This window comes from Lynx canadensis, chromosome C2, assembly GCF_007474595.2.
Source record: "Lynx canadensis isolate LIC74 chromosome C2, mLynCan4.pri.v2, whole genome shotgun sequence".
Taxonomy (NCBI): domain Eukaryota; kingdom Metazoa; phylum Chordata; class Mammalia; order Carnivora; family Felidae; genus Lynx; species Lynx canadensis.
Window position 1 is genome coordinate 12154556 of NC_044311.2, and position 20490 is coordinate 12175045.

General features: G+C 47.0%; 1 protein-coding gene across 1 annotated transcript in view; it reads right to left on the minus strand.

Annotated features, from left to right (window-relative positions):
* Positions 1-7062: 7062 nt before the first annotated feature.
* The window catches only part of TGFBR2 (transforming growth factor beta receptor 2), an 89733-nt gene continuing 76305 nt past the window's right edge, over positions 7063-20490 (minus strand). The window contains 3 exon segments of the mRNA XM_030330092.1: positions 7063-9706; positions 12716-12804; positions 12807-12842. Of these exon segments, the coding sequence (XP_030185952.1) occupies positions 9527-9706; positions 12716-12804; positions 12807-12842 (305 nt within the window). The 3' untranslated portion in view covers positions 7063-9526.

The window sequence follows — 20490 nt, forward strand, 5'->3', positions numbered from 1 at the left end:
CAAAATCTAGGCATTTTTGGCCTCAGGCTATTTCACTCCTCCAACAGGCATTACCAATTAGGACCTCCTGAGCGTGTGCTGTTTATTTGAATGTCTGTGTCTTCTGTCGGATTGTGAACTTCCAAAGGCCAAGAGGCTTATTTTCTTCCTTCAGTGAAAATTATTGAACAACTGTTATGTGCTCCACTCTGTGCTAGATGCTGGTATAAAACGCTGAGTAGCAACACATAGTTTTTGCTTTCAAGCTGCAAGCAGACCTTGGGTGGTAGGCTATTCTGCATTCAATTAACGTATGTTGAATGAAGGAAATAAATATGGACAAAACAGCTTGCCGGAGCGGATGGTTTGCACTTGGGAGAGACTGGGTGTAAACTGTAAACCTGCATAAGATACTTGTTTCCATTTCCTTAACTGCAAAATGGAAAAAAAAAATAATTCCTCCCTTCCAGGATTGCTGGCATGATGACCGTATAAATAATAATGTTATTAACAAAAGAGAATCTAATGTTCCAGCAAAATCTCAGTGTATCTCTCCATGTCCAAAAAAGGTAATAAATTCCTTCTTGCATCAATGCTATCCAGTACTTTTCCCATGCATTTTTACTTATGTCATTTGATTTGTCTCCAGCTTTCTAATGTGGGCAGGACAGGGAAGAGCCTCAGGTGAGTCTCCAGAGCAAGAGGCCAAAGTCATGGACAAACAGGGCGGTGGCTGGTGAAGCCAGACTAGACCCCAGGCTTTCCTGCCTCCCAGAGCCCTGTGTTTACCACCACAGCCGTGCCAGGCTGAGTGAAAATCTCTTCAACCATATGGGGTTGTCTGCTCATAGTTACAGATGTAAATAGGGCTCATCTTCCTCAAGAGTCCATTTTGCCCCCAAATTTGGGGCACAGCATATCTGGGAAATATTATGACAGAGCTTCATTTTAAAGCAGAATGCAAAAAAAAAAAAAAAAATGATCATCATCCTAACAACTAGTTCTTATGTGCACCAGGCTCTGTTCTTTTTTTATTATATAAATATAATTTATTGTCAAATTGGTTTCCATACAACACCCAGTGCTCATCCCAACAGGTGCCCTCCTCAATGCCCATCACCCACTTTCCCCTCTCCCCCACCCCCCATCAACCGTCGGCTTGTTCTCAGTATTTAAGAGTCTCTTGTGGTTTGCCTCCCTCCCTGTCTGTAATTCTTTTTTTTTCCCCTTCCCCTACCCCTGGTCTTCTGTTAAGTTTCTCAGGATCTACATATGAGTGAAAACATATGGTATCTGTCTTCTCTGCCTGACTTATTTCACTGAGCATAACACTCTCCCGTTGCATCCCCGTTGCTGCAAATGGCCGGATTTCATTCTTTCTCATTGCCAAGTAGTATTCCATTGTATATATAAACCACATCTTCTTTATCCATTTGTCAGTTGATGGACATTTAGGCTCTTTCCATAATTTGGCTATTGTTGAAAGTGCTGCTGTAAACATTGGGGTACAAGAGCCCCTATGCATCAGCACTCCTGTATCCCTTGGGTAGATTCCTAGAGGTGCTATTGCTGGGTCATAGGGCAGATCTATTTTTAATTTTTTTGAGAAACCTCCAACTGTTTTCCAGAGTGTCTGCACCAGTTTGCATTCCCACCAACAGTGCAAGAGGGTTCCCGTTTCTCCACATCCTCGCCAGCATCTATAGTCTCCTGATTTTTTCATTTTAGCCACTTTGACCAGCGTGAGGCGGTATCTCAGTGTGGTTTTGATTTGTATTTTCCTGATGAGGAGTGACGTTGAGCATCTTTTCATGTGCCTGTTGACCATCCGGATGTCTTCTTTAGAGAAGTGTCTATTCATGTCTTCTGCCATTTCTTCACTGGATTATTTGTTTTTTCAGGTGTGGAGTTTGGTGAGTTCTTTAGATTTTGGATACTAGCCCTTTATCTGATATGTCATTTGCAAATATTTTTTCCCCTTCCATCAGTTGCCTTTTAGTTTTGTTGATTGTTTTCTTTGTAGTGCAGAAGCTTTCTATCTTGATGAGGTCCCAATAGTTTATTTTTGCTTTTAATTCCCTGCCTTTGGAGATGTGTCAAGTAAGAAACTGCTGCGGCTGAGGTCAGAGAGGTTTTTTCCTGCTTTCTCCTCTAGGGTTTTGATGGTTTCCTGTCTCACATTCAGGTCTTCATCCATTTTGAGTTATCTTTGTGAATCGTGTAAGAAAGTGGTCTAGTTTCATTCTTCTGCATGTTGCTGTCCAGTTCTCCCAGCACCAGTTGTTAAAGAGACTGTCTTTTTCCATTGGATAGTCTTTCCTGCTTTGTCAAGATTAGTTGGCCAAACATTTGTGAGTTCCACTTCTGGAGTCTCTCTTCTATTCCATTGGTCTATGTGTCTGTTTTTGTGCCAATACCATACTGTCTTGATGATTACAGCTTTGTAGTAGATGCTAAAGTCTGGGATTGTGATGCCTCCCACTTTGGTTTTCTTCTTCAATATTACTTTGCTATTGGGGGTCTTTTGTGGTTCCATACAAATTTTAGGATTGCTTGTTTTAGCTTTGAGAAGAATGCTGTGTGCGATTTTGATTGGGATTGCATTGAATGTGTAGATTGCTCTGGGTAATACTGACATTTTAACAATATTTATTCTTCCAACCCATGAGCACAGAATGTTTTTCCACTTCTTTCTATCTTCTTCAATTTCCTTCATAAGCTTTCTATAGTTTTCAGCATACAGATATTTACATCTTGGTTAGGTTTATTCCTACGTATTTTATGATTCTGGGTGCAATTGTGAATGGGATCAGTTTCTTTATTTCTCTTTCTGTTGCTTCATTATTGGTGTATAAGAATGCAACAGATTTCTGTACATTAATTTTGTATCCCGCAACTTTGCTGCATTCATGTATCATTCTAGCAGACTTTTGTTGAAGTCTGTCGGGTTTTCCACGTAGAGTATCATGTCAGCTGCAAAAGTGAAAGTTTGACTTCACCTTTGCTAATTTTGATGCCTTTGATTTCCTTTTGTTGTCTGATTGCTGATGCTAGGACTTCCAACACTATGTTAAACAACAGCGGTGAGAGAGGACATCCCTGTCGTGTTCCTGATCTCAGGGGGGAAAGCTCTCAGTTTTTCCTCCTTGAGGATGATATTAGCTGTGGGCTTTTCATAAATGGCTTTTCTGATGCTTAAGTATGTTCCTTCTATCCCGACTTTCTCGAGGGTTTTTATTAAGAAAGGATGCTGTATTTTGTCAAATGCTTTTTCTGCATCTATTGAAAGGATATGGTTCTTTTCTTTCATTCATGTGATGTATCACATTGATTGATTTGTGAATATTTAACCAGCCCTGCAACACCAGGCTCTGTTCTAACCACTTTTAAAACAGGAGCGCTACTCTCACGGCAACCCTTACTGCTCTCCCAGGAAGGTCCTATCGCCAACCCCATTTTACATGGAAAGAAGCCGAAGGAATACAGTGGTTAAGAGGCTGGCACCAAGTTGTGTAGGTGGTTGGTGGCAGAGCTAGGATTTGAACCAAGGGAGTCTGGCTCTCGAGGGCCCAATTTTAATGATTTTGTTATGAATACTTAGACAAAACATGAAAATTCAAAGGCATTTTATCTTTTTTGATGACCCAATGGCATCAGGGCTATAGTCATTCTGTCATTTGCTATTGTGGGCATGGGTGGAGAGAAGGCTCTGAGGACATTTGCAGAAGCTGTGTACTTCACAGGCTGCATACAGAAGAGATTTTTAAGGACCACTTTGTGTGTGTGTGCGCGCGCGCACGTGCACTCATGTGCATAGAGTGAAAGAGAGCAAGCATTTCAGTGTGTACAATTTCAGCTTAATTAGAATAGGAAGACTCTTAAGTTATTTTTAAATGCAGCAAAGATCTGGAGGTGTGCTAGAATGAAATTACACTGTGTGAGGGTGACTGGCAGGCCATGTATTATGGGAAAGTTCACAATCTTGTCTTTATCAGCACAGTTTGCAAAACAGGCCTGAAAAGCCACGGCCCCAAACCCATCGTCTGGAGCTATAATTATTCAAGTTAAAAAAAAAAAAAGGAATTGGAAATGTGATTAGCAATGATTAGAAGGCCTATTTCAGGAAGAAAATGAACAGAATGAGAGACACCAATGGCGGTGAGTTTGGTGAAAAAGGACGGACGCACTGTTTTAAATGAAGTTTCCTGTCACCCAGGGGAGGGATTTCCCTCAGGACCGTGCCGTTAGCGAGTGTCGTTTGCAAAGAGGGCTTACAACAAAGCCCCCACCCCAAAACAGAAGCTCGTGGGCTCTGAGAGTGCCTGCATTCAAAAGCTGGGGACTGGCGCAAGGGACCATGGGTCTGCTGAGGGCGCTTGGGGACTTTCAGCCAACCAGGAAAGTGCCTGACCTTGCAGTAACAAGAACTGAAATAACCCCAGCAAAACGGAGCCTGCGAAGGGGGGTCAGAAGACCTCGGCTCCTGTTTTGGCCGAACCTCTTGGACTGGAGCCCAGAGTCCATGTGACTTTGAGGAATGGCTTTCTCTCCCTTGGCTCCCTTATGGCCAACCCCTTGCCCTCCAAACTGCACCTTACTCTTCCATAGTTTAGGCTAAGGAATCAGACCTTGGAGCACGCCAGAGTCTCCCCCTTTCTCTTTTACGCCACCTCTCTTTCGTATTCGAGATGGGAGGATGGCTCTGGAATCTCATCGCTTCAGTTCAAATCCTGGCCTAAGGATCGCTAACTGTGGAACTCTCCGGAATACTTCACGCTCTGCCTCAGTTTCCTCATCGCTAACATGGAGGTAAGGCTCCCTCGCAGGTTTGGGGCGAAGATTAAAGCAGATAAGAAGGTAGAAGAGAGAACAGGGTTTGGTGCTTCTGAGTACTCAATACATGTTAGTGATTAATATGGATTGATGTTTGTGAAACCCGAGGCTTAAAGTGTTAATTTTTTCCGCTGACTGTATGTTAAAATAAGAACAGTACAGGGGCTCCTGGGGGTCTTAGTTGGTGAAGCGTCTGACTCTTGCTTTCGGCTCAGCTCGTGATCTCACAGTTTGTCATCCGGCTACGCGCTGACAGTACGGAGCCTGCTTGGGATTCTCTCTCTCCCCCTTTCTCTGCCCCTCCCTGCCTGCTCTTGTCTCTCTTTCAAAATAAACTTAAAATATTTTTTTTAATTAAATAAGAACAGGCCCACTAAAACCACGTTTTTAAGGGTTGTCACAATCTAGAATCATCTGAAGTACCAGTGTCCGTGCCACACATTAGGCAACGCTGTCCACACATATTCATTCATCTTCCAGGTGTTCTCATCAAGGCTTTAGATGACATTTATCATGTGGGTGGATTACATAGATGAAGCAGCATTTTCCTTATCTCCACTGTGCAATCAACTCCACGGGCAGGGGAGATGAGAACAGTGACCATGCTGTGTACGTGGAGGAGAACATTTCATCATGGTATGGCCCTCTTGTTCCAACGTACAAGCCAGTTCCCTCAGGAGACAGTATGACGTGGAGAAAAGAACCAAGCATATTCCAAATTATTCCAAATTCTAAGACAACTTGGCCCGTCACCCAGATTCTACCCCTGTGAACCCTAGGCTTCTTTCTTAAGTTCTGTCAGGATGATTTCTCATCTGTAAAGGGGACATACTGTCTACCTCAGGGCGCTGGTGGGGGATTCAATTTGATGAGATGGCAGGTACTCAGGGAATGGGAGCTCTCCTCAGATTATCGACATACAGGCCGGGGAGCACATGCCCAGGTCTCTTCAGTGGTGTTAATGCTCTCTAGGGTCTACCTCAAAATCTACCTCATTGGGAAAGCAGCCGTTGGCCTACTAAACCAATTTAGTATTGGCCAGTATGCACTGCAGGCTTTCCAAGTTCAAGACACAACTCCAAAAGCTTTTGCGTGTATTCCTATCACAATGGTATATTGTATAGGATGAGGTCTGTAAAATCCTATTTTACATATAATGAAGCTGAAGCATATAATTATGCAGGTCACAAAGCTGATAAATGGAGGAGCAGATAACCACTAAAACTGTCGAGCTACTAGTTAACATAGGACTATAACTCATGCCCACAGGACTATAGGACCACATCATCTAGTTCAGTGATTCCAAGAGTGATTTTGTTCCCTAGGGGACATTTGGCAATGTTTGGCAACATTTTTCGTTGTCACGGCTGGGAGGTGGGGGCAAGGGATGCTGTCTACAATGCACAGGACGGGCCCACTCCCCAAGAACTATCTGATCAAAACATCAGTAGTGCTGAGGTTTAGAAACCCAACGTAGGGGGCAGGCACCTGGGTGGCCCTGTCAGTTGAGCAACTGACTTCAACTCAGGTCATGATCTTGCGGTTCATGGGTTCAAGCCCCACATTGGGCCGTGTGCTGCCAGCTCAGAGCCTGGAGCCTGCTTTTGGTTCTGTGTCTCCCTCTCTCTCTGCCCCTCCCCTGCTCATGCTCTCTCACTCTCTCAAAAATAAACATTAAAAAAATAAAGAAAGCCCAATATTTAGAACTGTAACTATTTAGAACTCAGTTAATAACTTAGAAGAAGCCATTGAATCTCTGAGATTCCAAAACTGGAAGGCCAAAGGTTGGGCAGCAAATCACAGACATTGTTACCAGAAATCCTTCCAGCAAGGACCTGGAGCCAACTGCCTAAGGCATAGTCATCTGGTGATGAAGATAAACTGATTAAAAGCCCTAAGTAAGATGCTGTGGATGAGTAGAAAGGAAGAGGGAGGAAGCATAAGTGACAATAGTCAAAAGATAGTCAAGGGCCTGCTATGCAAGGGAAGGAGCCTAGAAGACAAAGTCATGTGAATGGAGGCAGTTTCTGGGACAGGCAAGATGGCAGCCAGGAGACGTAGAGACTTCATGTCCCGGCCATCAATGACATTTGGTGCATCTGTTGTGATGGAACTTTTTGTGATTGCTTTTTTAAAAAAGGGACTTGAGACTGCCACTTGAAGAAGACGACAAATTGGAAAATTTGTGACTTTTCCCACAATAACCGAGTGTGGTTAAATGGCTTAATCACGTATGAACAGGATCAAAGGTAGGAAGGACCTGAGTATTTTTGCTTTATTCCATCTAATAAACATTTTATTTATATAAAGACAAACGATGCATAGAATGAAAATAAGTGCTTGAGACATTTGATATAAAGAGTATATAGCATTCACATTCCTATTTTAATACATGAGTACTGAAGTGTTCCATAAAAGAATAAAACTTTCCCTTTATGTATAGTAGTAAAAAAAAAAAATCAGTATTTTTAGGAACTACAGAATGTTATTCCTTGGTCTTTTTCTTGACAAGGAAAAAAAAAAAAGCCACAGTATCATCTGACACTACATTCCAGTTTATGCTGATGACCACCCAGAAGTGATAAAGCTCTTTTGAATCTTGGAAAATCCATTAATGGACCAGTATTCTAGAAATTCACCACTAGAGGTCAATGAGCAACAGCTATTGGGACAGCATCTAAGCCCTAAGGTGCAAAGGAATTTCCGGGCACTTCCAAGGTACTGAAGACAGACTGTCCCCGAACTCTCTCAGCCCACCCCCACTGAGAAGGGTGCCCACAAGGTTCATCTAATCCCAAATCTCAGCCTATCTGCTAAAACTTAAATGAGAGGAAACCTTCCAAAATCCAAATGGAACTGATTTGCTCACTGCCAGTTCCTAATATTCCTATTTGGCTGAAAATAGGTAGCTCAACAACATTAAAAAAGAGATTATTTGCAGCATTAACATTTGTTTGTGGATTAACAAATCCTATGGAGTATTAAAGCTCATTCTTTGTTCTTGCCCATTAGGACACAGACTTCCTAAATGCAAAAGGGACTGTGTCCCACATTCAAGTCCTTGCTAGCAAATCCTGCAAAGGGCGGGGAAGGCTGGTATGGTGGAGAGACTGATAACCCTGGCAAAAGCTTCTAGGTAAGAGCTCCCCTCCGTAATGCGCAGAGGAAAGCTCTTAACATATAGGCAAAATAGATTTGGCTTAACTGGGACCACTTGAGGGGGTCCCCTTCAGTCCAGAAAAACCCACCAACTTAAAATCTTAACACCAGACCAGGAAGAGAGAGGCAATCAAACTCATATGATCTAACCAGAGAATGGCTGACGTAACGCACATTTCTTACAAGGGGCCTTGGTTACGGGCAGGTTTAATTCCTAGCCTGGGATGGGGTGGGCAGTGGAAAATGCCAACGTTTACAGCGAGAAGTAAAGCAGCTTTAAAAGTGTGTCCACACCTTTGTCTTGTGAATAATGTGGACTGGGGAGAACTGGAAACCATCTGCTATCTGTCTTCACTTGGGAAGATCCAGATTTTCTGTTTTGCAAAATCTCCAAATATTTAAAAAGTGGCTCAATTTTGTTCAACGCTGTGCTGGCCAAGCAAAACACATGTTCAGAGTGCCTGAGGAAACAGCTCTGACCATGGCAGTGTCATGCAGCTCGAATCCTTCTGACTAGGCCAACATGTACTGAAGCATCCAGGAGCCCAGAGAGATGGAAACTCTTGGCGTTTTGCACAGAAAGCTGGAGACTCAAACCGAGCCTGATGAGAAAATGAACACAGCGAACCCTCGACAGGAGACGTATTCCCTTTAAGGAAAGGGAATCTGGGTGGGAGGAGAGAAGAGTAACACAGATATGGCAGGGGGATTAACAAACAGAAAGAACGATCTGTCATTAGTAGAATATGCGGCCACTTCCTAAGTGGGGAAATCTGTTCTGATTTTTTATGCCCGTGAAGCCTGGGAAGCTAAAAGCTCTTGGAGATGGGACAGGGTTTCTGAGCTGGTCGAGGAAGGTGACTCACAAACCGATCGTGGGCTTGAAGCTCAAGTGAGAAGTCCAGGAGACCCAGTCTCCCAGGATTCTGGTCCCCAAACAGCGTGACTCTAATTAGCTCCATGGCCAGAGTTCTTAGTTTGCAAAAGCGAGTGCAGCGTGGCCACGGCTGGCTCGGAGCCTCGGAGCCCTCTCCTGATGCAGAGCCCCCACCTTGTGTAGTCAGAGAACCAGCGCACGTGTGATTGTCAAATGCTAATGCTGTCACGGATCCCTTCCTCCTGTGCCTGGTTCCGGAGCGCTCCAAACAAACCAATTTCCTGGGATGTTTTGATCTTTTTTCCTTGTCTCTTTCCAGAGTATGGCTGTATATATATATAGATATAGACATATATAGATATATATAAAACATAGCTATTCCCTATTATATACAGGCATTAATAAAGTGCACGTTATTGGCTATTGTAAAATCAATCTCATTTCCTGAGGAAGTGCTAACACAGCTTATCCTATGACAATGTCAAAGGCGTAGAATGCTTCATGATACCCACTCCCTGCTGCTGGTGTTTCTGCTCACGCCCACAGCTCAAGGGGAGGGGAGTGGCCCCCGGGGCCTCCAGGAAGCGTTGTTCAGGGTCAGGGGCAGCTTCCCGCTGCCTCTGTTCTTTGGTGACAGGGGCAGCCTCTTTAGATCAGCGCAGCCTGCCCCGGAGAGAGCTATTTGGTAGTGTTCAACGAGCCATCTTCGGGAATCTTCTCCTCGGAGCAGCTCCTCCCCGAGAGCCTGTCCAGGTGCTGCAGTTCACTGAAGCGCTCTGCCACGCACTGGGCCGTGAGCCGGGCCTCCGGGTCATGGTCCCAGCACTCGGTCAGAGTCTCGCACACCATCTGGATGCCCTGCGGTGGGAGAGAAGTCACAGAAGTCACAGTCACGCGGAGCTGCTGGTCTGGGGGGCTCCTGCTGACCTCGCCCCCTGTGGTGCGGCTGGGTGCCAGCCCCACGTCCCGACTGAGCACCCACGAGGCGGGGGCCGGCCACTCGCCTGTGGAACAAAGGGGCGTGCGCTGTCCTGGAAGCCTGCTCTACCCATTCCGCTCCTGCGCCATGGCATCACGACAGGTCGTGAGATGGAGAGCCGGCACGTCTGATCGCGACAAGGACTCTCCAGGAGGCCTCTGAGGTGCAGTAGCATCCCCGGTACCGGAAAATTCCCATGAAGTGGCCCCTGACACCCTGTCACGCCTTCCTATTTCTTTAGAGCAGTTTTTGGCCTTATTGTTTAGGGTGGTCTTAGGTTCATAGCAAAACTAAGTGGAAAGCACAGAGGGTTTCCGAAACACGTATAGCGTCCCCCACTACGGACATCTCGCATCGTGTGGTACGTTTATTCCAGTCAAGGAACAACCACGGACACATCGCTACCAACCGAAGTCCGTGGTTTACAGCGGGGGACGTGCTGGGGGTTCTGCTGAATGTACAACGGCATGGAGGCACAATGGTCATAGCCCACCGAGTAAGTTCCCTGCCCTAAAAGTCCTCTGTACCCCAACCACCCCTCCTTCCTCTTTCCCTGAGCCCCTGGAGACCACTGATCTTCCTGCGTCTATGGTTTTGCCTTTTGAGAGCATCTTATAGTTGGAATCACAGACACCTTTCTATTTAAACAGTGTTAAATGCCCAGTCAGAGTGAAGTCTAAACCTTGGGCTGGTTTCCTCCTGTGAAGTCCCACATTCTCTGGACAGCTTCCGGCAGCTGCCAAGGATGACCCTCGTGCCCCGCTCCTCCCCAGCGACATCAGGCTGCACCCTAGGAAGCAGCTGTCTTTGTAAGTCGCCGTGCTAGACTCCAGGCTCTGTCAGAAGGTTTCGTCCAGCCCCATAAACACGCCGTTCAAAAGAGCCATTTGGGGGCGCCTGGGTGGCTCAGCTGGCTAAGCGTCCGACTTGGGCTCAGATCATGATCTCACGTCCATGAGTTCGAGCCCCGCGTCGGGCTCTGTGCGGACAGCTCGGAGCCCGCTTCAGATTCGGTGTCTCCCTCTCTCTCTGTCCCTCCCCCACTCGCACTCTGTCTGTATCAAAAACTTAAAAAAAAAAAAAAAATTTAAAAAAAGGAGGGGGTGGCATTCAGGAAATGCTGCCCAGTACGGTGGCAAGGGTCTTCTCTCACGGGTGTAATTTTTATTTTGCAGTGCAATGCAAACGCGTTCATCACTTCAAGTCCTTTTTGGCAACCAAGCTGGCAGGGGTTAAACAGAGAGGCAGACGTAGAGCGTGCGTCCGACAGTTAGAGGCTCCCCATGGTCACTGGTGATCTTTGATACAAGTGGCCCAGGTGGGACGGATACACCCCAGCACCTGCCCCGAGAACCGCACATTGTTGTTGAGCATCTACCACAGGTAACTTTCCCAACACACCTAGGAGCCTCTCCCTCCCTTCCTGCCCTGTGAGTGAATTCATGATGTTGAATTAATTGTAAAATTCACCTAATTGACGGTATTGATTGATGGCCTGTTAAGAGTGCAGTGGTACTGTTGGTACACAAGTAACATTTATTTTATTCTGGCCCTGTAATTACAGGCAGTAAATTAAATTAAATATTAAGCATTAACGTGAAATCAATAGGGCAACAAATCTCATTAAAAGAAAAAATGTATTATGCAAATTCTTTCCAGAATTTATCATCATGAATAATGGCTTCATTACAAGAACCATACAGCAGAGGAGGCAACGGGGTTTGAAAGAAATAACCCCAGTGCCTGCTGGACTTCGGAAGGAACACAAAACAGCCTTGCATTTTCAGCCAAAGAGGGTTTGCCCGAAACCCCGGGGAAGCCCTGGGCTACCATGGCCTGGTTCAGCTCTACCCCAACTTTATTAGGGACTGTCTGCTGAAGTGGCTCCGGGCCAGGCTTGGCACCGACCAGGCTTCCGGCTCCATCTGTCTTCCTGATTGTGCGTGATTTGTTGTTTCTGTTGCTTATCTCAATTTGCCTTGCCCTTCGGAAAACCTACGACTTAGCCCAGCCTTTCAGTGGATAAGGGAATTCTTCCAAGGAGGCCACCAGAGGGTCCACCCAGGAGAAAGATCAGCTCTGTCCGTGAGACAGGAGCACACGGCTCCCTCTCGTCCTTCCTTCACGCTCTCTCCCGAGTATTGTCGCACAGCTCTCTTGCCCTGGCAACCTATCACTCACTTTCTTTCTTCTTCTTCTCTGATCACCGCTCCCGTCAAAATGCCCCCAAACAAAAGAATTTGGATAGTTCACCCCGAAAGTCCAGAACCGCTGCCCTTCCACAGATGCCCTTGCCTACCATCTCTTGGAAAAAGAAAAGAAAAAGCAGTAGCCCTGAGGATGCTCCCCACAGACAGATTTCCTATTTGTTCACTTTGGACCCTTTCCTACATCTCCCGGCTTTCTTTTATTGCAGACCTGGTGTCCTTTCAACCCAGTGTGCGCGGCCTGCACACGGCCATGAGCACACGGCACCCGCCCCCCAGTCCCACTGGGGGACAGACTCTGCTTACTTCTCACTCTTAGAGCGGAAGATTCCCAGGAGACGATATTTGGAACCCAGAAGGGAACAAAACATAAACACGCTACGTAAAGGCTTGGGGGGTGAGGGGCAGAGGCTGCAAAACAAAATATTTTAACGCCAGAACCCAAGCGGGCTTGCATAACGGGACGATGGCCTGCAAATGATTACTGGAGAGCACTCTTTGAATGGTGTGTCTGCCGTGTGAGTCTACTTAGTGACATTTTCTCTAGAAACAAAACCTAACAGGATCGTGGAGCACCAAGCGACCCGCCCTCCGACTGAAGCCCATATCCTAAAATCCTCTCCTCTACTAGAGGCTACTTCAGACAAATCTGCTTCTCCCTTCAAAACAGCAACTCCTTACCTGGTGGTTGAGCCAGGAGCTGGGAATTTCTGGTCGTCCTCGGTCTCTCAGCACATTGTCCTTCATGCTCTCAACACAGGGATGCTCCGCACCTTGGAACCAAATGGAGGCTCGTACTCTTTCACCTCTGTTAAAGAGAGCAGGTGAACAAGGCCTCTGAGAAGGGCGTCGGCAGCTTGGGGACAAGAACAAGGTGAGCAGCCTGGCTGAGTACCCTGAGCCACTGAGCATCAAAATATACCTGTGATTCCTCTGAGAGCATGCTTAAAGAAGAGTGGATTAAAATAAGAAAGAAGGAGTAGTTGTGGAAAGAGCCAGAGAAATAATGGATAATTGTTGAGCTCTTGCTACGTGCTAGGGACTGTGCTAATGGCTGCGGACAGTGAAGAAATGGGACCAACAAGGTCCCTCAGCTTACATTTTCAAGCAGGCATTCTCAGGGGGATGATGTTGCCCCAAGAAGGCAACACTGGTTCTTGGGAGGTGGAGAAATCTTACACATTACGATGGTTTGTAGCCCTACAAAGGTCCCTAGGACACACACAGGTTTAATAGGTGGTGGCAAACTTCATGGGGATACCCAGCCTAAAAATGAATGAAATTGTGACACAAGTTACAACCTGGATGAACCTCAAGCATATTATGTTAAGTGAAAGAAGGCAATCACAAAAGGAGAATATCATCTGATTCCATTACATGAGGCACCTAAAATGGACTAATTCATAGAGACAGAAGGTAGACGGTGGTTGCTGGGGACTGGGAGGGTGCATGTGTGTGGGAGAGAGATGGAGGGTTATTGTTTAATGGGTACAGAGTTTCAGTTGGGAAGATGAGAAAGTTCTGGAAATAGGTAATGGGGATGGTTAAACATCACTGTGAATGTACTTAATGCTAGTGAATTCTACACTTAACAATGATTGAGACAGTGAATTTTAATTATGTATCTTCTTCCAGGAAGGAAAATCACTGATGCGAGTAAGGATTAGAAAAAAAAAAACTGTTGGTGGGCGCCTGGCTGGCCCAGTCGGTAAAGCATGCGACTCTTGATATGAGGGTCATAGTTTCAAACCCACCTAAGTGTGGAGCCTACTAAAATTAAAACACACACACACACCACACACACACACACAAAGAGAAGAAAAGAAAAAACTATAAAGACTCCTAAGGCCAGCAATGATGACAAAAACATTGAGCAATGCTGTTTAGTGGGATCGCAGAGGGGAGAGATTGACAACACATCAACAAACAAAATTTAAAAAGGTAATTTTCCTTTAGCGGTACATGTGACAAAGATGATCAGAGAGGATATGCTGTACTCCTTCCCTAGGGCTTCAGATTTCAACTAAAGTGAATCTCTTTATAGAAACTTCCTTGAATATCCTTCAAGACATTCCTGGCTAGATGTCCTGGGCAGAGCTCTATGTTAGCATGTATCATATTTTGCTGTAGTCAAATTTATGGGTCTCATCTAACAAGATTGTGTGCATCTGAGAGTAGGTTCAGACTCCCTTTGGTCATCCTTGTATTCCCAGCACCCCTGGTAGGGCCTCCTCTACAAGAGGCTCTCAATTAATACTTTGTTGAGGGATGGATGGATGGATGGATGGATGAATCTTAGATCCCGTCCAAAGTGGCAATGCCTAAACTCTAAGTGAATACTAAAACAACGCAGTAAGTGGGTGGGGATCCCCTACATGTCAGTATGGCACAGGACAGCCTAAAAGACTGAAAACACTCCTGTACTAAAACATATCTGGGGGCACCTGGGTGGCTCAGTGGGTTAAGCATCTGACTTCAGCTCAGGTCATGATCTCGTGGCCTGTGAGTTCGAGCCCTGCGTTGGGCTCTGTGCTGACAGCTCGGAGCCTGGAGGAGCCTGCTTTTGGTTCTGTGTCTCCCCCTCTCTCTGCCCCTCCCCCACTCGTACTCTCTCTCAAAAAATGAATAAATGTCAAAAAATAAAATAAGCAAAAGATGTCTGTGCTGGAAATGGAGGATGGGCTGGATCCAACATTTTCCCTGCAGAAACCAGGACCTTGGGCTTTTAGCAAAATAATCTTGTTTAATGAGTAAAACTTTCAATAAGTTGCCCTTCCAGGCTAAGAACTGAAGAAGCTTTTGAGGCAAATGCCATTTTGAAAATGGATTGCCCGTTCTTATTTTTGTTTTCTCCCCTTTCCCAGAAGCCCACTTGCAGATTCATCTTCTGTGGTACCTCCTCTAGCCCCCAAATAGAAGATCTTTTTTCAGGAAATTTGTGATGAAGGCTTTCCATCACATTGAGGTGAGCACAGACCATCCTTGGTGTGTCTACTTTTGCCCCTCCAGTGCCACAGCACTAAACCCTTACCACTCTCGAGGTGAGATCTGAATTTTGATCTGCATAATATTTCTTTCTTCCATTCCCTTATCTTCTTCTACAGACTGTACATTCCTAAGGCCCAAGGCAGAGGCTGAGTCTAGTGTCCTCTGATTCTCTGCTCAGTGCTAAAAATTGTGCCATATACATAGCAGGCATTCGACAGATAGGAGTTGGGTCGAATTCTAGAAGCCGAGGACTGGTAATCAGAGCTGGTTCTCAGCACAGTTTACGCTGATCTAAATATTGTCTTCTATAAAAGGAAGGGGCTGAAGTGGATGACCTCCCTGTCGCCCTCCGGATTATCCTGTAATCCAACCTAGTCAAATAATATGATGCCCTCTTACTTCCATGTCTTGAGGTGTGCATATTCTAATACAATACAATGGGATAGGATTTGTAGATGATATAAAGTATTCCTGAGAAAACGTGTCGGTCCACACGCTCTCCATTTCCAACTGTTTGGCTGCCATAGCTGGCATTGTTGGCTCCCTGGCTCTATACCTTAACCAAGCCAAGAGCACCAGCCCCCAGCTGCCACAGGTGTTTGAGTCCTAAGAGGCCACAACTTCACCCTCCTCTGGAGGATGGCCCTTCGCTGATGAGAGCTGCCTGGCCTAGAGATTTCCAGAAAGCCTCACCCTGAGAGACAGCCGGCAGCCAATGATAAATTAACGTGGGAGTATTAATAGTCTAACCCTCTTGCCTCTGCAGGGAGATAACCATGGTGCAGTTCATACTCTAGAGTTCCCATGAGATGAGGCTGAGGCTAGACCTCTCCTGAAACTACAGGCTTACTGAGGTTCTCCCCTTCCCTTCCTCCCTCCTCCTGAGACCTCATCCTCAGTAAACCACTGCACAAAACTCTTTGTTTTAGATTAGTTCTAGGAAAGCCAGCCTAAGACAGCAGTCAAAGAAGTGTTTTCTCTTCAGGTCAATCTCTCAGCTAAACTGCACCACCGGACCCTGGTGGCAAAGTCACCCGAGGAAGCCTTGACAGGGCTTCTTCCTGAGAAAGTGAACGTACTAACCCATCAACAATTCCCATAGCACAGTGCTCAGAAAGGGGCGGGGGATGACTGCAGTCAGGGAAGGAAAATGGCGGGATCAGAATCATCCCAGGTGTTGAGCTCATGGCTAAGATTCCTAGAGAACAAAGAAAAAAAATCTCCAGAGTTGAGGTCGTTATAACCCAGGGCCAATTTATTTAATTTCCAGTTCTAATCTTCAAAGTTCCACAAACCACAGTGTCTAATTTTGTAAGTTCTGTGGGGACTAACGCAGGTTTCCATGGGGAATGGGGGCGAGCTGAGGATGGCAGAGGGCATTAGGCACGGGCTTGTTTTCTGCTTAAAGAAAAAGTAATGAATGCCCCTTTGGAAAAGAAGACAAAGGCGACAGTCCTTTCCCAGAGTGAAGAGAATTTTAACTGGATTACTTCCTACTTTTCCTAAAGCCTTGGGAAGCTGTGAGATTTGTCAGATTCCCTGGTATCCCTGAGGGGTAGGAGTCTGTGACTTGTGGGAGGTAACGTAGGCAGGTGAGGTCAAGGGCAGTCTGAACGTGGCTGGCCAAGGAATGGATGAACTGGGAGAGTGTGGATCTATGAATCTCCTTTTCAGTTTAAATTAGACAAGTCTGGGGGCGCCTGGGTGGCTCAGTCGGTTGAGCGTCCGACTTCAGCTCAGGTCATGATCTCACAGTCCGTGAATTTGAGCCCGTGTCGGACTCCGTGCTGACAGCTCAGAGCCTGGAGCCTGTTTCAGATTCTGTGTCTCTGTGTCTGTCTCTGTCTCTCTCTCTCCGTCTCTCCCCCGCTCATGCTCTGTCTCTGTCTCAAAAATAAATAAAAACATTTTAGATAAATAAATAAATAAATAAATAATAAATAAATAAGACAAGTCTGGGGCACCTGGGTGGCTTAGTAAACGTCTGACTTAGCTCTGGTCATGATCTCACAGTTTGTGAGTTCGAGCCCCACACTAGGCTCGCTGCTGTCAGCGCAGAGCCGGCTTCGTGTCCTCTGTCCCCCTCTCTCTCTGCCCCTCCCCCACTTGCACGTTCTCTCTCAAAGATAAACACTAAAAAAAAAAAATTAGACAAGTCTGGGTGACCATGCTGTGACCCACCTGGCACACCCCCATCCCTTAATAACGAGGTATCTTTCCAGTGAGGAAACGGGATGGAGACTTCAAGTATATGCATATTAAAAAAAAAACTAAGTGTATGCATATTTTCAGCTGACTTTTCTTCAACTCCCGGTGAATGTCATATTTACATAACATATATTTTTCAAAACAGCTAAGCGGGCTTTTTGTCTTGAGGATTTTTGCAGTTCCTCGTTCTTTGCTTTTCCGCCCTCAGTTAAACGTACGCACTCCCACCCAGTTTTTTAAATCATGCCCTATAACATGTAAAGATGACCTGTGCTTGGCAGCATGTGTCCCTCTGCCTGTCAGTCACCGGCTTGAATCTCTGATGGTGGAGACCACGGTCTGCCAACATTCTTTTCCTTTTTTTCCCTTCTGTGACTGTGAAGGCAATGCCTTCTCAGGTCTCTAATCAGGTTGTGGAGGATGACCGCGGACAGACATTGTAAGAGAGGCTGTTTCTTTCTTCCTGGAGGCCAGGTGCTAACTGCTCCTCGGGTCTGCTCAGAGGCCCTCAGGATACCGTGCATATTTTCTTTGCTTCAGCAGAAGGAGGTGGCCACAGAGACCGAGGTGGAGGCCTAAGCCCTGGGGCAGGTGGCTGAGGGCAGGAAGCCTCTGTCAGCCAGCTGGGCACCGATGGTCCTTCCTGGGATGAAACCTCGAGCACTGAAACCCAGACGTCCGGGGACTCGAGCAGACGTGGTGACTGGCCAAACCAGAGGTTGGTTTTCAGCTCCAACTTTCTCCCATGGTTTCAGGCAACTAGGGCTGAGATGCTTCATCCACTCTGGCAAAATTGCTCGGTCCGGGTTACATGTCTTTTATCCCCGTCTATTTATCTTTTGCCCTTATCTGTTTTCGTGTTGGTGCTTAAAATGCTTTTATTTTAGAAAATGCATGTGTTTAAAACTCCAAAATTACTAAGTAGATGGATATAGGCCAAAGCAAATCTTTGTCCCACTCCTCATCCTTAGTCTCACAAAAGTGGCTTAGGTGCGATGCCGGGACTAAAAGTGATTAAGGGCATCTGGGTGGCTCTGTCGACCTCGGCTCGGGTCATGACCTCACGGTGGGTGAGTTCAGGCCCTGAGTCTGGCTCCACGCTGACAGCACAGAACCTGCTTGGGATTCTCTCTCTCCCTCTCTGCCCCTCCCTGCTCACGCAAATGCTCTCTCTCTCAAAAACACACTTCCCAAAAAAGTGATTTAAATTTTCCCCTTACTGTTTATGATGAGTGCTTCTCAATCTATCTCTTTTTGATAAAAGACTAGATAGATGTTTTGCACCCCCCCCCCCCCCCCCAATTCACTGGGGACTGAAGCTTGGGTAAAACACTGAAGAAAATTACAGGAAGAAGGAATGCCATTTGGGTGTCCTGGGCAACCCCAGACTGCTATCAGAGACACCGCACCCCCGCTCTGTCCTCATCATGTAGCAAATCTGAAACAACCCGTCCGAGGGCCAGCACCCTCTGCAGCCCATGCTCTCAGCAGGACTGTTGTACGTGTTTTGCAAGGAATGGGAGTTGCGTCTTGACAGAGGAACTGAATACAAGTTATTAAACATACTTTCAACATTTCAAATGAGTCAGAGAATGCTGAAGAAGAGTCTTGAGAGATGTGATCCAACAGTTCATTTTCCAGTTGCGAAAACCGAGGCCAGAGAGCACGCTGGATTCCGGGAAGAACGCTCAGAATCGCGGGCTGTATTACTGTTCCTCTGATGAACTGGCTTTGCCTTTTTAGGAAGCCTGCATGCTTTCTCCTCTCTACTAAGCATTTCGGTGAGTTCTTTCTCCCCCCTGGCCAGAACAAGCCCAGCTGGGGCAGCCCCAGATGGGAACGTGCCTGTCACAAATGTGACAAACGTGTCCCTCCCTCCTTGGCCGGCCCCTCCGCACCGCATGGCTCCGAGAAGGGGAACCTTATGGAATCTGTCGGACGGTTCCGGTGTGTTTTCTAAACGAGTTACGCAAAAGAACAAAAGAGCCAACGAGAAAACCCCTCACTGATGGCAACGAGCAGCCTTCTCCCTAACTGCTTTTATTGACCAGCATGAAACCCAAACGCTGGTCCATTCTGGGTTTTGGCGAAACAGGTGGGCTGGTGGCGGTAGAGGTGGGGGAAGAGGACCCCATCACAACCTGTGCCGCGAGCACCAGATCAGGGCAGTGTTGGCCGCGGCGTTAATGCGTGATTTTCTGGAGGTGCCGTCTGTGCATCTGAACAAACGATGCCACGGCTCAGGCCTCCCTTCTGCGAGGAACTGTCATCACGCCAGTCAAGGGGGGAGCGGGCTCCCCGCACCGTTACTCCATATACTCCCAGAAGGCCGCCGGCCACGCGGCTGTCCATGCCCGCTGGCCCAACACGGTGGAACGCGCTGGGCAGGTTGTGTTCGCCCTTCCGACTCGCCCCGGGAGCGACCTTGAACCCACGATGGATGGGGTTTGGGAGGAAAACGGCCGGCTTGCCCGTGGGTCGGATGGTGTGCTCCCGGGCGTGTGTGTGTCTGCTCCCGGAGTCCCCAGCAGGACTCTGTTCCAGCTGCCCGCAGCGATGGCCTGCTTGATGACCTGCCATTTCCCGGCTTCCTCCCCTTTCCTGACTGGCTTCTGCCTTCGCTTTACTGGCATTTCCTGGGATCTCTTCCCAAATAAACCACTCGGGCTCAATTCTTGTTCCAGGCTCTGAGGCAACCAACCCCAGGCAGACTCCGCACGACAGAACTATTCACTCGGACCCAGTCTCTGTCCCACCCTCAGGCCGCTTCCCCGCCAGGCGCACCAGGGCCCGACACGACACCTCGGGATCTGCCCGGCTGCCTCAAACATCATCTTGTCTGCGGAACTTCTTTATCGCGTACGGGCTTGCTCTCCTTTCCGGCTCCCCTCTCCCAGGCTTTCCCCAGAGTCTTTCCACTGATGGAAGCCATCCCTCCCAGACCCTGGCAGCTTCCTTTCATGTCTCTCAGGAGGCTCTTAAGAGAAACCACCCTTGCCTCTCGCCCCCCGGATTTTGCGCACGCAGAGGGCAAGTCTCTGGGACACGATGCTCTTCCTCTGGAAGTCGGCATCTGGAACACAGCTGTTGTTCTCATGCAGTTCCAACTTCACAGAGCGCCTGACAGTGGTCTCGAGGCAGCACCCCTGAGTTTTGTATCTGCTTCTAAATGATGCTCCCCTGAAACCCAGGAAAACTTCGAGCACCTCTTATCCTCTCTTCAGCCCTCCTCCCCCACCCCTCTTCGTCGTCGTTGTTTT